This window comes from Salvelinus sp. IW2-2015, linkage group LG20 (genome assembly GCF_002910315.2).
Source record: "Salvelinus sp. IW2-2015 linkage group LG20, ASM291031v2, whole genome shotgun sequence".
Classification (NCBI taxonomy): Eukaryota; Metazoa; Chordata; class Actinopteri; order Salmoniformes; family Salmonidae; genus Salvelinus; species Salvelinus sp. IW2-2015.
Genome location: NC_036860.1, coordinates 6,291,818 through 6,306,799, shown reverse-complemented (window position 1 = coordinate 6,306,799; position 14,982 = coordinate 6,291,818). Strand labels below are relative to the sequence as shown.

The window sequence follows — 14,982 nt, the reverse complement described above, 5'->3', positions numbered from 1 at the left end:
ATTAGGTCTGACTTCCATAAGGAATAACCTTCCACAATCATCTGATCAATAATCACAGCCCAGAGAAACGCTATCTAAGACTGTACATGGTGGAGGGATGGCGGGCCGCCTGCCAAAACTCATTTCCTGCCTGGTGTTTTCAGGGGAAGGAAGGAGGGTTTGTCCCGTCATACCTCACAGGCTAGTTTGACGCAGGAAATAGAGAAAATAAACTAGTAATTAGATAAATAAATGAGCATAGATAAACCTTATAAACAATTTAATGGGCTGGAAATGGGCCTTGGCCAGCGATAACAAGCTGAGCTCTCAGTCGTCCAAAACATTGCCTGGCCAAATGTCTGAAACGAATGTCACTTTGCAGTCCAAAGTTCTCGCCACCACCATGACTGCATGTGGTGGCTTTTCTTTTTACAAGGCTTCCTCGACAGTGGCCCTTGAGAAAGAGAGAGAGGAGAGAGAGCATTTCACAACAGTTTTCCCATAATTCCCAGATGTGTTTGATGTTTGTTATGGGTTTCGATTAGCTGACAACAGTGTTACCTTTTGAACTCTCTCTCTCTCTGGCCTGCGACTGCCTGGCTGGCTTTGAGTCGGTCCGGCGTCGCTCTGTCACGTTTATTTTCAGTCCTCCGCTTCCCTCCACTCCGCTGTGCCCGCCAGCCAAACCAATTAAAGAGAGATGAGCTGTCCACGGTGGCGTGGTATGCATGCAGCTGGGGAGGGGAGGGGTGGAGGAAACGATATTCACAGGACTTCAACTTGTCCCCCTCTCCTCTCTCACTTAGGGTGTCAGAGAGGCTTAGGGTTGGCAGACGTTGTGTGGGGTTACCCTCCTCCCCTCGACTCAGAGCCAATAGGGCTCTGACTCGAGGGGGGGGGGGGGTGCCTTGAGGGGGGGTGCCTTGACTGTGGGAGTGTATGATGCTGTTATTTACCACCTCTCTCTGTCTCACCCAGACACAGTCTGTCAGAGGTTCCTGATGAGATGAAGAGTCTGATCATAGAGAAGAGCAAGATGGGCCTGGAAGAAGACCCCGAGCTGCTGGTCAAAGGTGAGCCTGCCTCCCTGACACACTTCTAAACACCATCCCTCTATTCTCTCTCTCTCCTTTCTCTTTGTGTGGCTGTTGTGTTCCAGTCCCAGTGATTTGCATGTACAGTAATAACAGTCTGTGTGACGGTGACGTTCACTCATCCGAGAGCGTTGGCCGAGCTTTAGCTCTGTGCATGTTTGCGGTGTCATCGCTGAATAAGTAGACCATACTGTACTACTGTACTGTACACTTCACGGTCCACAGCTAAGCCCTCATACACACACACACACACACACACACACACACACACACACACACACACACACAAACACCCTGCCCCCAGTAATCATGTAATGATGACCATCAGCGGCATTAAGAGCCTTGCGAGCCTGGCGCTTTTCGAGGAGTGATCTCACAGGCTATTCATGTGTGYTTTTCCTGCTACCGAAACGGTTGCAGTAAAATGCCAGCGCTTGGATAAGTTACGTCCTCTTTGGGATGGCGGCAGCCTGATCGGCTAATTCKGACAGCAGTTACCATGCAGCACCCCTGGCCGACTGGCTGGCTGCACCCCTCCTCCCTCTGTTCCGATGTCTGAGACCGGGCMKAGGGGCAGGCGATGGGGTTAGGGGGGGTGCATTCCTTCCCAATCGGAGGACGGATACTTCCCCTGGGCCCCTGGGGTGGCTGTGTGCCTTGGCATTTCTTCTCTTCAGTCGGGCTGTCTTCCCCACCAACCACCACCATCTCCAGCACCACTGACGCTCCAGGACATGTGAAGGCCTTGCTCTGTTCATGCCCTTGTTGTGTGCAGGGGTATATTTTCAAATGTCCTGGAGCTAGGGTGTCCCTAGCTGTTTGGTGTGGTTTGGTGTGGTTTTCAATGGGACATCCTCAGGCAACTGGGGCCAAGTGTCGCCTCGCTGTCTAAAATAGGCCATCAACCGTGCCGAGACAGAGAGAGACAGACAGAGAGGAAAAGATATAGAGATAGAGATTGACGTAGCGAGGGAGTGAGAAACTCCTAGACAGAATGCAGTAACGAGCATAAATTACATTCCTCTGTTTGTTAATGCGCAGAAAAACTGAACAATTTTAGCTACATATCACTTAGTGGCCAGTACTCCGGTCATTTGGAAAGTCAATTGCAATCGTTTCCCTTTCCGTTTGGATCTCTGTCTAATTCAGTTCAGCCTATAATCCTAGTGTTGAAGCTCATTAACGCTCTGTGCCCTTATGGATGACTGTTTGTTATCAGATGCTTTTTAATCTCCCCCAAATCTCCAGAACAAACAGAAAGTACACACAGAGATAGAAGGACAGAACAGAACCAGAGGGAGACGGACTCCAGTGTTTGCTCAATTTGTGTTTCAGGGGGCAGGGCCAGCATTAGGGGTCTGGGGTCACAAATGAAACAAATGAAGGGCGAGCCGTGGAGCCCAGGGGACGCATTAGCAGACCAGGGAGATGGGATCCAGATGGAGGACAGCGGGGGGGAGGGGTAGGCAGGGGCTCCTGACCAGGACTCTTGTTTCACCCTTTCTCTCTCAATGTCTCTCTCTCTCTCCCCCTCACTGCCTTTCCTTCTCTTTCTCTACTTTTCTCACTCCCTCTCTTCCGCTCCCTCTCTCTCTCTCTTTCTTTCTTTCTTTCTTTCTCTCTCTCCTTCCTCTCTCCCTCCAAAGTCGGCCGTCTCTCTATCTCACTGTCTCAAAAAGAGCAGCTGCAGGACATCCTGTGTGACTGACAGAGGACATGCCTCCCAGCTCTCCGCTAACCAGTCCACCCACACCCCTCCATCCCTCTACCCCCTACCCAATCATCAACCCCACCCAATCCCGTCCTGTCTTACCTCATCGTTTTTTTATTTATCCATTTCATGTTGGTTTTTATGCTCCTGTTGATTTTTATGCTCCTGCTCCTTAACACCACATGAAGTACCTCAGGACTATATTGGGTGGGTTTATAGTGTGTTCCAGGCTGCCACTAGGAAACAGAATGAGACGTGTGTAGACTCCCACTTCGACTGCCCCCCTCCAGGTCTATGGGTTGTAACATGGGGGATGGTAGCAATGGGGGCTCTGCATGTAGGGAAAACCACTTTATGGCAGGAAAAAGGGGAGCTGGTGCGGGGGGAGAGACTGAACGAAGAGAAAAGTGCTGTAGGGAAAGCGAGGGAGAGCTGACAGGTGGCATGCAGCTTGCTAACCACAGAGGAAGCTGTGACGCTGGCTCGGCGTCAGAGCTGTTCTAACAAGCCCAATGAACATGGCACTGCTGTTCCCATAAACACATGCACACGCACACACACACTCAACGGATGGCACAGCCACATAACCCTGCCCTCACCATAGCGCCCTGCTCCAGCTTTGGGCCAGGTGACCAGCCAGGGCCCTCTGCCAGCCTATCCATCAGCCCTCACTGTGAACTCTGACTGCTCTCTCTCGTTTTACCCCTCCCTCTCACCACCACCCCTATCCATCCCTTGCTCTCTCATCCTCTCTCTCTCCGGGCAGCCCCTGGCCAGAGCTTGGCCAAACCCGGTTTATTTACCCTCAGCTCTGTGAGATTAAATATTTAGAAGGAACAGTTTGCACACATAGTCTGTGTCCCAAATGCCACCCTATTCTCTATATAGTGCACTACTTTTGACCGGAGCCCTATGGTCCCCTGGTCAAAGGTAGTGTACTACACAGGGAACAGTGTGCCGTTTGGAACACACTCTGTGGGGTGCTGCATGCCTGGTGTTTGGTAACACTACAGCCACTTTCCCTTCTGGACACGGGTAGTACACTATATATACAAAAGTATGTGGACACCCCTTCAAATTAGTGGATTCGGCTATTTCAGCCACACCCGTTGCTGACAGGTGTATCAAATCGAACACCCAGCCATGCAATCTCCATAGACAAACATTGGCAGTAGAATGGCCTCACTGAAGAGCTCAGTGACTTTCAACGTGGCACCATCATAGGATGCCACCTTTCTAACAAGTCAGTTCATCAAATTTCTGCCCTGCTCGAGCTGCCCCGGTCAACTGTAAGTGCTGTTATTGTGAAGTAGAAACGTCTAGGAGCAACAACGGCTCAGCCACGAAGTGGTACAGAGCCCTGACCTTTGGGATGAATTGGAACGCTGACTGCGAGCCAGGCCTAATCGCCCAACAACAGTACCTGACCTCACTAATGGTCTTGTGGCTGAATGGAAGCAAGTCCCCGTAGCAATGTTCCAACATGTAGTGGAAAGCCTTCCCAGAAGAGTGGAGGCTTTTAAAGCAGCAAAGGGGGGGACCAACTCCATTTTAATGCCCAAGATTTTGGAATGAGATGTTCGACGAGCAGGTGTCCACATACTTTTGGCCATGTAGTGTACATCCCCTTCATGTAAAGCTGGACACTGCAGACCAGGATCCTGTTCTGTAGAGATCAAACACAAACAGTTATGAAATGGAAAATTAAAAATGTTATTGGACAAATTGGGGTCAGTTTCAAACCGTTTTGTCTCATTCTATGCCTACTGAACACCAGCCAGTTCTGAGGGCCATGGTTATGTGACGGGGGTGGAATGGTGAAGGGAGCCAGGAGAATGTATCAGCCTTTCTTTCTCTCTCACTCCCTCCTTCTCTGGGCGTTAATGAAAGATCAGTCCACCAGTTCTCTTCCTGCTACACCACCAGCGACTATTCTCCAACCTCCCGTTTTCTTCTTTCTGTGTTTTTTTTTACAGCTGTAATTATCCTGGTGGCAGGCACACAGGCCTTAATGTCTGACTATACCATTAGCTGACGTTATTTTTAACCTGTTCTGCATGTTATAGACATATTTTATGTCCGATGGGTTCAACCTCTTAGTGATTATGCTCAGCCCAAACTAATTAACCCTTACATTCAACCAAATAAGACGCACGCACACACACAGATGCACACACTCGCAAACACACACACACTATCATGTGCAGATATTTTTTGGGATGAGGCTACCTTTTTGATAACATGCACTGCTTTGCTTTATCTTGGCCAGGTCGCAGTTGTAAATGAGAACTTGTTCTCAGCTGGCCTACCTGGTTAAATAAAGGTGAAATAACAAAAACATCTTTCTCACACACATTCATTGTGTGTGTGTAGGCTGGCTGTTCCGGGAGGTGTGTGGAAGCTGGATCAAGCAGCGGTGCTACTGGTTTGTACTGAGCCTGGACTCCTTAGACTACTACAGCAGCTCAGAGAGAGGAGCCCGCAGACTGGGAACACTGGTACTCACCAACCTCTGCTCTGTCATCTGGCCAGACAAACAGACCTTCAAGGAGACGGGTGAGTGCCACTCACGCACACACAGACACATGAGCATGCACTGGCGTGTACAGACTCTCTCTCTTTTCTCTTTCTCTTCTCTTCTCTCTCGCTCTCTGATTCATAAACACCAACTCCATGCCATCCAAAATTCCCTGTTTGGATAACTAAGCCCCACATAATAAGTTCCATATTGGTCCCCTATCCTTATGCGGTTCAATGATCAAATATTGGTAAAGATCTCAAAGCGGTCGTAATGTGAGGATTTACGGTCTCCTCTCAGTTCCTGTGAGCCCAGTACACCCAGAGGAAGTCTGGAAAACCCAGTCCACTTTTCTCTCCACAACTTGGGTTTGTCTGGAACCTTCTGAGTCATCAGCACCAGAATGGCCCTTTACCGTTTAACACCCTGAATGACAGGAATCGGAAAGGAAATACAGGTGAAATGCTATTGTTGTGTGAAGACAGAGAGGGGGGGGGGTGACTCGAACTAGGAGTTCTTCTATTACTCACACACGACACACAGGCACAGACACAGGCACACAAGGCCCTCTGTGTCTGTATGGAGGGGACTGTACCTTCGCCTGCTGACTTTAGACAACCACTTAAAAACCTCCAGGAGGAAAGAAACCTAACCCAAACATTCCCCTAAATCTGCTCTGGGACTTTCCTGCAGAGWAGTGTGTACTCTGTTTTGCTTTTTCGTTCTGTTTTGTCCTGCCTTAGTCTATAGTCACGATCACTGGTGGTGTGTGTCTTGTCCTGTGGTTCTCTATGAGCTCTGATAAGTCTGTCCAGAAGAGTGGTAATGGAACCTAATGGGCTTTCCTCCTTATCTCCGTTACCATACATACAATATAGTCCTTTGGCCAGTATCTCCTTGCCACTTGTGAAATAGCATGTGAATGGGGTCACACACACACACACACACATTTAGCCTCACTTGGATTTTTGAACTTGACCAATCTAAACAAAGAAAAATCAGTATGCCAAGTACGTAGCTAGCAGGAGACACAATGTAACAAACTCAGGGTATGATTGGCCGGGGGTCCACACTGCCTACGTGTCCAGTGTAGCACATTTCTCAGTTCTTTACAGGAGGTTAGGCCAGGGTTGTGCCAGGAGAGGACACACCTCTGTCCTGACTTGTTCGTGTTGGGCTTGTGGCTAATAAAGTTGGGAGCCCCTCTCTGGATGACCACTGACCTCGTGAAACCCAGAGAGGAAGTGAGGAAGCAGGAGTCACACAGATAGGTGGAGTGTCCCATGTTCAGACCACATGAGAGGGAGAGTGGAGGGCTTCCTTATTTCTTGAAACCACAGTTATTAATAAGTAGGCCTTGGATTCTGCTCTCTATATATATTTTCTGTAAAGTTCAGTTTCTGTTTTTTCATGTTACTCATGCTTTCATGCACGATACACTGATGACTGACTTCCCTGTGTGTGTGTGTGTGGTGTTTCAGGGTACTGGAGCATCACAGTGTGGCGTAAGCACTGCTACAAGCTGTACACCAACACTTCAACGAGGCTGTGCACTGGGCCTGCGCTGTCCAGAAGGTCATCGACACAAAAGCCCCCGTGGAACGCCCACTCAGCTCCTGATCCGAGACATCGAGGTGAGACACACACTATACCCAACACACACACCACACCACACACACACATCACTGCTTCACAGCATTCCGCTGCCCGCCCCAGACCAGACCACTGCCAAGCGCCGTGACAAGGGATCACAACACACGCACAACGGACACGGCATTATACCCCGCTCTGTCACCCGGCAACCGCGCGACCACACTGGCCGCGAGTCCAAAGTGTCCTCCAACTGTCGTTGCTGCTGCCTTCAGGGAATGATTCTTATTCCACCAAGCTGTGAGAGGAGAGGAGGCAACCCGTAAAAGTTCCACCGGAATGTTCTGCCTATTTTAAGGAACGTGTCATTTTTAGAGGCAAAAGGGTGGATGAAGAGGGTGTGCACGGCAAAGGTCATATTTGGACCGTCCTGGGGTGTGTACGTGTGTGTTGCCCACAGAACATGCCTCACTTAAAAGTTGAATGAGGCACAGCAAGTTCTTCCATTTTTAAAGTATGATTTCATTCATCACAAGACAAGTCTAAGAGAAAAACCAACCACGCTCTGACATCACTTTGGAATTCACCAAGTGGTGTTAAGTCTTGCTTGTTTGCTATTCTGAGTTTGTGTGTTGTTGTGTGTGTATTCTTGTAAATGTGCCTTCGATCACTTGACTTCCGCCTGGCCTCTTATCACGTGAGAAGGTGTTTAAAGTAGCCGTGTGTGTGTGTGTGTGTGTGTGGTGTGTGTGTGTGTGGTGTGTGTGTGTGTGTGTGTGTGTGTGTGTGTGTGTGTGTGTGTGTGTGTGTGTGTGTGTGTGTGTGTGTGTGTGTGTGTGTGTGTGTGTGGTGTGTGTGTGTGCGTTGTGTGTGTGGTGTGTGTGTGTGTGTGTGTGTGTGTGCGCGCATGTGAACACCCTGATTTGTAGAGAAGTGGTTGCTAGCGAGCAGAGCATGCTGGAATCTCATACAGCAGACGGATGGGTGACGAGGCACAGATAAGCACTCCCCAATTTGGCCTCTAGGGTCCCTAATCTCACTGCGAGGGTCCCTAATCTCCCAGCGAGAGTCTGTGATCTGGTCTAGAGAGTTTAATCTGTCTCCCTCCATCTGCCCTGCCGGGCCCCTGCCCAGCCAACGGGAGGCCGGGTCACGGAAGGAGGAAGAGAGGGGCCCGCTTTTTAAAGAGTTGCCCCTGTCTTCTCTTTCTCCCCCTTTCCAATCCTCCTCCACTCCTTCCAACACTCTTTCTCACACTTAATACAAAGACTAGCCGAATCCCACTGAATGCTGGAGAACACTACTGAACACAACTGACACTACAGGAGAGGGAGAGAGAGAGGGAGAGGGAGAGAATGAATAGAGGAGTTCTTTGTGTGAGAGAAGTGCTTATCTCTGAGTGTAGATGTGTGTCCCACCAGACATGGAGGTGAAGAGAGATGACCGTTTCAGCCTTGAACCTCCAGTCTGTGTCGCGTGTGAAAGAGGGACAGAGGGACAGGGAGAGGTAGCGAGGAGGGGAGAGAGTGAGAAGGACAAGGGAACATGTCCATTTTTAGGACATAATGAGGATGGATGTTCTGTCGGAATCCTGTAGATTATAAATGAATCCCGTTGTCCTCTTGCGACCTCTACATAGACTGCAATGTGTTTCCCAGTGTTGAGCACTCTACAGGCACTGTATGTTCGCCTATGGTAATGTGTTGTGTATGTAGGCTGTATGTGTCTGTCCAATAGATAGTCTGCCAGTGTTCCACATGGTCCCAGTTCAGATAGACCAAAACATTTCCGAGGAATGTGTCAACTTTGCCCCACAAAGGAGGGTGAATTGGGGGAAGGAGGGAGAGCAGTGGCAACATTACTAATGGTCAACAGGTGCAGGCAGGGATTGCAGTAGTGGATGCCGTCTGCGTAGGGCGGCAAGAAGCCTAGAGGTTAAGAGGTTGGGCCAGTCGCTGGTCGAAAGGTCGCTGGTTTGAATCCTCGAGCTGACTCTGTGAAAAATCTGTCTGTGCCCTTGAGTTTAGCACTTAACCCTAATTGCTCCTGTAAATCACTCTGGATTAGAGCGTCTGCTAAATGACTCAAATGTCATGTAAAATGTGTTTCTGTCAATGAGAGTAGCATCTGTAGTGAGATACCACAGACATGTACAGTTGAAGTCGGAAGTTTTTCACAATTCCTGACATTTAATCCTAGTACAAATTCCCTGTTTTAGGTCAGTTAGGATCACCACTTTATTTTAAGAATGTGACATGTCAGAATAATAGTTGAGATAATTATTTATTTCAGCTTTTATTTCTTTCATCACATTCCCAGTGGGTCAGAAGTTTACATACACTCAATTAGTATTTGTAGCATTGCCTTGAAATTGTTTAACTTGGGTCAATCGTTTCAGGTAGCCTAACACAAGCTTCTCACAATAATTTGGGTGAATTTTGGCCCATTCCTCCTGACAGAGCTGGTGTAATTGAGTCAGGTTTGTAGGCCTCCTTGCTCACACACGCCTTTTCAGTTCTGCCCACACATTTTCTATGGGATCGATGTCAGGGCTTTGTGATGGCCACTCCAATACCTTGACTTTGTTGTCCTTAAGCGATTTTGCCACAACTTTGGAAGTATGCTTGGGGTCATTGTCCATTTGGAAGACCCATTTGCGACCAAGCTTTAACTTCCTGACTGATGTCTTGAGATGTTGCTTCAATATATCCATATCATTTTCTGTCCTCATGAAGCCATCTATTTTGTGAAGTGCACCAGTCCCTCCTGCAGCAAAGCACCCCCACAACATGATGCTGCCACCCCCGTGCTTCATGGTTGGGATGGTGTTCTTCGGCTTGCAAGCCTCCCCCTTTTTCCTCCAAACATAACGATGGTCATTATGGCCAAACAGTTCTATTTTTGTTTCATCAGACCAGAGGACATTTCTCCAAAAAGTACGATCTTTGTCCCCATGTGCAGTTGCAAACCGTAGTCTGGCTTTTTTATGGCGGTTTTGGAGCAGTGACTTCTTCCTTGCTGAGTGGCCTTTCAGCTTATGTCGATATAGGACTCATTTTATTGTGGATTTAGATACTTTTGTACCTGTTTCCTCCAGCATCTTCACAAGGTCCTTTGCTGTTGTTCTGGGATTGATTTTCACTTTTCGCACCAAAGTACGTTGATCTCTAGGAGACAGAACGCATCTCCTTCCACGGCTGCGTGGTCCCAGGGTGTTCATACTCGCGTACTATTGTTTGTACAGATGAACGTGGTACCTTCAGGCGTTTGGAAATTGCTCCCAAGGATGAACCAGACTTGTGGAGGTCTACAATTTATTTTCTGAGGTCTTGGCTGATTTCTTTTGATTTTCCCATGATGTCAAGCGAAGAGGCACTGAGTTTGAAGGTAGGCCTTGAAATACATCCACAGGTACACCTCCAATTGACTCAAATGATGTCAATTAGCCTATCAGAAGCTTCTAAAGCCATGACATAATTTTCTGGAATTGTCCAAGCTGTTTAAAGACACACACTATGTAAACTTCTGACCCACTGGAATTGTGATACAGTGAATTATAAGTGAAATAATCTGTCTGTAAACAATTGTTGGAAAAATTACTTGTTTTGCACAAAGTAGATGTCCTAACCGACTTGCCAAAACTATAGTTTGTTAACCAGAAATGTGTGGAGTGGTTGAAAAACTAGTTTTAATGACTCCAACCTAAGTGTATGTAAACTTCCGACTTCAACTGTAAATAGTGTCAATGATGACGGTGTGTTTTGTTGTGTCCCCAAAAATCGGTCATAGCTGTCCTCCTGCTCCATGGCCTGACTCCCACTGACCCTAGTCACCCCTGTTACCCAACACACTCTCTCTCATAGCAGCCCTGTTTGGGGCTGCTCCCCGGTCAGCTGGAAGGTCAAGGAAGCTCATCTGTCACTCTCTCTCTCTTTAACTGTCTGTCTGTCTCTCTGTCTTTCTTCTCCAGGAGAACAAGTTTAACCCCGAGGTGGTAGATAATATCTACCAGCACAACCCCATCCTGAAGCACACCCAGAGCCCCCTGTATGCCTCCCTGCTGCCCTTCCCTTACGGCAGCCTGGAACACACCTGTAAGTACTACTACCATGCTACCACCTTTCCCTGCGGTCAGTGCCATGCCTGTAAACTCTACAATAAAACACGAGCAGTTACACACACACACACCCACTCACACATGAGTAATGCTGTCACAGGCTCATTGACATGCCCAGTAATCATACACTGTAACAGACTCGCATATAGACTTACCATTGAGTTAGTCGACTGTAATGCCTACCTGCCTGCGTGCCAAGTCAAGGCCAGTGAGTGAGACAGCTTAGATAAGGAATGATGAGAGACGGCCACTAAAGCTTAGTTGTTCCACCAAGAGACGTCACAGAAGCAGAATCATCTATTCTCAAACATGCTGACTGGTCTAGTCTGGTCTAATTGCTAATACTATGCGTCTGGTACTGACTCCCCCCCTCCTCCCCCACAGACCACAGCGGTAAGGGCTACGCCACGGTGCGGGAGGAAGCAGTGAAGCTCTTCAACTGTCTGCAGCAGCTGGAGTCTGCACGGGACCCGGTGCCTCTGATCCAGGGCGTGCTGCAGACCTGTCTGGACCTGCGGCCGCTCCGGGACGAGGTCTACTGCCAGCTGGTGAAGCAGACCAGCTGCACGCCGCAGCCCCACACCGCCGCACACCTCCGCTACTGGCAGCTCCTCACCTGCATGAGCTGCACCTTCCTGCCCGGCCCCGGCGTGCTTAAATACCTGCGCTTCCACCTCAAGAGGTGACACACACAACATGTAACACAACGCCCTCAACAGGGGGTGTAATTCTTCCCCTACCCATCCACCTAGCTCTGTCGTAGCTTGCGGAAAACTTTAAGGCATCAGCTGGTTTCACCAACAATAGAAAGCGTTTGGTGTTGACAGGTGTGTCTGTACCCTGTCACAGAAATGATTGGAGAGGTGAGGGGGGGAATAGGGCTGCGGTACGAGGGAGAAATGGGGGTCAGGCTGTGGGCCAGAAGGGCACCAGTAGCATGGGAACCCACAGTGGGAGGAGACAGGAGACAGGCGCCAAGCCTGCTAACCACCAGTTACATATAGTAGTGTGATATGCCCTCACGTTGTTACTGCACGACCCCCAGACAGATCCAGTGTTTTAGGAGTGGATTTGCAGCTCTGAATTAGCCACATGCTAAGCTATATTAACAGTGCTAATCTTTGGCCTAAAGCCTCTGTTGGACTGCAAGTCATAAAGCACTATATATGATGCCCATGTTTACATTGCGACTCAGTATCAGGCCCAAGCTAATGGAACAGTTGCAATATATAGCACACTGAGGCATCCACCACTCAGAGCTAGAACACACTGTCTCTCGCGGTAGGGGTTGTATGTACAGTGCCTTCGGAAAGTATTCAGACCCCTTGAAAAAATCCTCCGCAATCTACACACAATACCCCATAATAACAAAGCGAAAACAGGTTTTTAGATATTTTTGCAAATGTATTAAAAACAAAAAACAGAAATACCTTTTTTACATAAGTGTTCAGACCCTTTGCTATGAAAGTCGAAATTGAACTCAGGTGCAACCTGTTTCCATTAATCATCGTTGAGATGTTTCTACAACTTGATTGAGCTCCAAGACTGGATTGTGTCGAGGCACAGATCTGGGGTAGCAAAACATTTCAGCAACATTGAAGGTCTCCAAGAACACAGTGGCCTACACCGTTCGTAAGTGGAAGAAGTTTGGAACCGCCAGGACTTCCTAGAGCTGGCCGCCCGGCCAAACTGAACAACCGGGGGAGAAGGGCCTTGGTCAGGGAGGTGACCAAGAACCCGATGGTCCCTCTGACAGAGCTCCAGAGTTCCTCTGTGTAGATGGGAGAACCTTCTAGAAGGACAACCATCTCTGCAGCACTCCACCAATTAGGCCTTTATGATAGAGTGGCCACACGGAAGCCACTCCTCAGTAAAAGGCATATAACAGCCGGCTTGGAGTTTGCCAAAAGGAACCTAAAGACTCTCAGATCATGAGAAACAAGTTTCTCTGGTCTGATGAGACCAAGATTGAACTCTTTGACCTGAATGCCAAGCGTCACGTTATGGAGGAAACCTGCCACCATCCCTACAGTGAAGCATGGTGGTGGCAGCATCATGCTGTGGGGATGTTTTTCAGTGGCAGAGACTGGGATACTAGTCAGGATCGAGGCAAAGATGAATGGAGAAAAAAGTACAGAGAGATCCTTGATGAAAACCTGCTCGAGGACCTCAGACTGGGGTGAAGGTTCACCTTCCAACAGGGCAACGACCCTAAGCACACAGCCAAGACAACGCAGGAGTTGTCTGAATGTCCTTGAGTGGCCCAGCCAGAGCCCGGACTTGAAGCCAATCAAAAGTCTCTGAAGAGACGACCTGACAGAGCTTGAGAGGATCTGGGAAGAAGAATGAGAAACTCCCCAAATACAGGTGTACCAAGCTTGTAACGTCATACCCAAGAAGACTCAAGGCTGTAATCGCTGCCAAAGGTGCTTCAACAAAGTACTGATAAAGGGTCTGAATACTTATGTAAATGTAATATTTCTGTTTTTAATTTTTAATAAATATGCAAAAAAAAATGCTTTGTCATTATGTGGTGTTGTGTGTAGATTGATGGGGAAAATAATACTATTTAATACTTTTTAGAAGAAGGCTGTAACCTAACAAAATGTGGAAAAAGTCAAGGGGTCTGAATACTTTCCGAACGTACTGTATGTTTGGCATGGGTAAGTATGGCAGTTGTACTTTTCCCAGTATAGCTAGCTAGCAGCCTCCGGGGTCAGCCTAAATGCAAGGTGGCGGGTTATGCAGCAGCTCTGCTATAAAGAGATAGGGTCAGTGTTTCCCTGAGACCTCTGTGAGAGAGTGTTGAGGCTGACCCCACAGCTGGACGGAACTGGAGCTGCACACTGGGCAGAGGGCCCAGAGACTGAGCCCCCCACCCCCTCTACCCCCATGGTGCTCTGAAAAACCCCCAGGGAATGTCCCCAGTCGGAGAAGGGTCGGCATGAGCCCTGCGTGGGTGGAGGAGAGGAGGTTGGGCTGGCGGGGTGGGGGTGGGGAGGGGGCAGACGGAAAGGGATCACACAGCACAGCCTCCCTCAGTGGAACATTCCTAATTATGTTTGAGCAGCAAGACAAAACCCACCCTGTGCCCCGTAATGAGACAGAGGAACAGAGAGGGGAGTGAGAGGGCCTCCTCTCTCTCTCTCTCTCTCTCTCTCTCTCTCTCTCTCTCTCTCTCTCTCTCTCTCTCTCTCTCTCTCTCTCATTTGGCTGGTCTGGAGCTGTCTGAGTCTCCAATCATTCGCCCCCTTTCTCAACTCCATCTTTCTCTGTCTCTGTGCTGGTATATTTTGGGGATGATGACACGTGTAGTGATAATTGCTTCCTTCCCAACGTTACCCTTCCTTGTTTGTGCTGGGGTGAGCATCATGGGCTCTGTCAGTGTCATCTTTCACACCTCTGACATTCTGCGTGTTTGAGATTTGGGGCCCATTGAAGGGTTGATCCCCTCCTCTCAACTCCGCTGGCACTCCGCTGCGAGGAAGTGCATGTCACTCTGGGTTCACGTGAGCGTGGAAACACCTCTTTCCTTAAAGAGCGCCGCTGGCTGAAAGTCCAAACATGTTTTTCTTTCCCTTTTTTATACATTCTCTGTTGGTGATGAGAGAGGAGGACGGGAGACCTTTTAAGTCTCTGAGAGCCAACATGTGAGAACACTGGGTCTGTTCCTCGCCTTCATGTGACTTCTCGAGTATTGCCAAGCCGCAAGAAATAAAGAATGGCTTGTGTTGAACTGAAAAGGATGACGCAAATCCAGTTAAAATAAATATACCGGTATTACAGGCCTCGCATTAATCAATATTAGATCTTCACTGACATGCTTCAGTTTGGCCCTTTTGGAAATGTGTTGGAGCTTCCTTAGTCATACACAGCACAGTCACCACTGCTCACTCCGTGTCTCCTCTCCCCTCCGGTGGTCCAGGATCCAGTGCAATTTTCCGGACTCTGAGATGGGGGGGTCGGCTGGGTT

General features: G+C 48.7%; 1 protein-coding gene across 1 annotated transcript; it reads left to right on the top strand.

The window, feature by feature from the left end:
* The first annotated feature begins 985 nt into the window (after positions 1 to 985).
* LOC111981362 (pleckstrin homology domain-containing family H member 3) lies at positions 986 to 11,789 on the top strand. The gene is made up of 6 exons (XM_070449284.1): positions 986 to 1,052; positions 1,139 to 1,203; positions 5,236 to 5,340; positions 6,784 to 6,936; positions 10,863 to 10,986; positions 11,394 to 11,789. Exons 1-6 carry the CDS (start codon positions 986 to 988, stop codon positions 11,693 to 11,695), a joined length of 816 nt encoding a protein of 271 aa, XP_070305385.1. The 3' UTR covers positions 11,696 to 11,789.
* The last annotated feature ends 3,193 nt before the right edge of the window (positions 11,790 to 14,982 follow it).

Coding starts and splice junctions, on each gene's coding strand:
- LOC111981362 (XM_070449284.1), top strand. CDS start 986: ATGAAGAGTCTGATCATAGAGAAGAGCAAGATGGGCCTGGAAGAAGAC. Junction 1,053..1,138: donor CCCCGAGCTGCTGGTCAAAG/GTGAGCCTGCCT, acceptor GTTGTGTTCCAG/TCCCAGTGATTTGCATGTAC. Junction 6,937..10,862: donor TCCTGATCCGAGACATCGAG/GTGAGACACACA, acceptor TTTCTTCTCCAG/GAGAACAAGTTTAACCCCGA.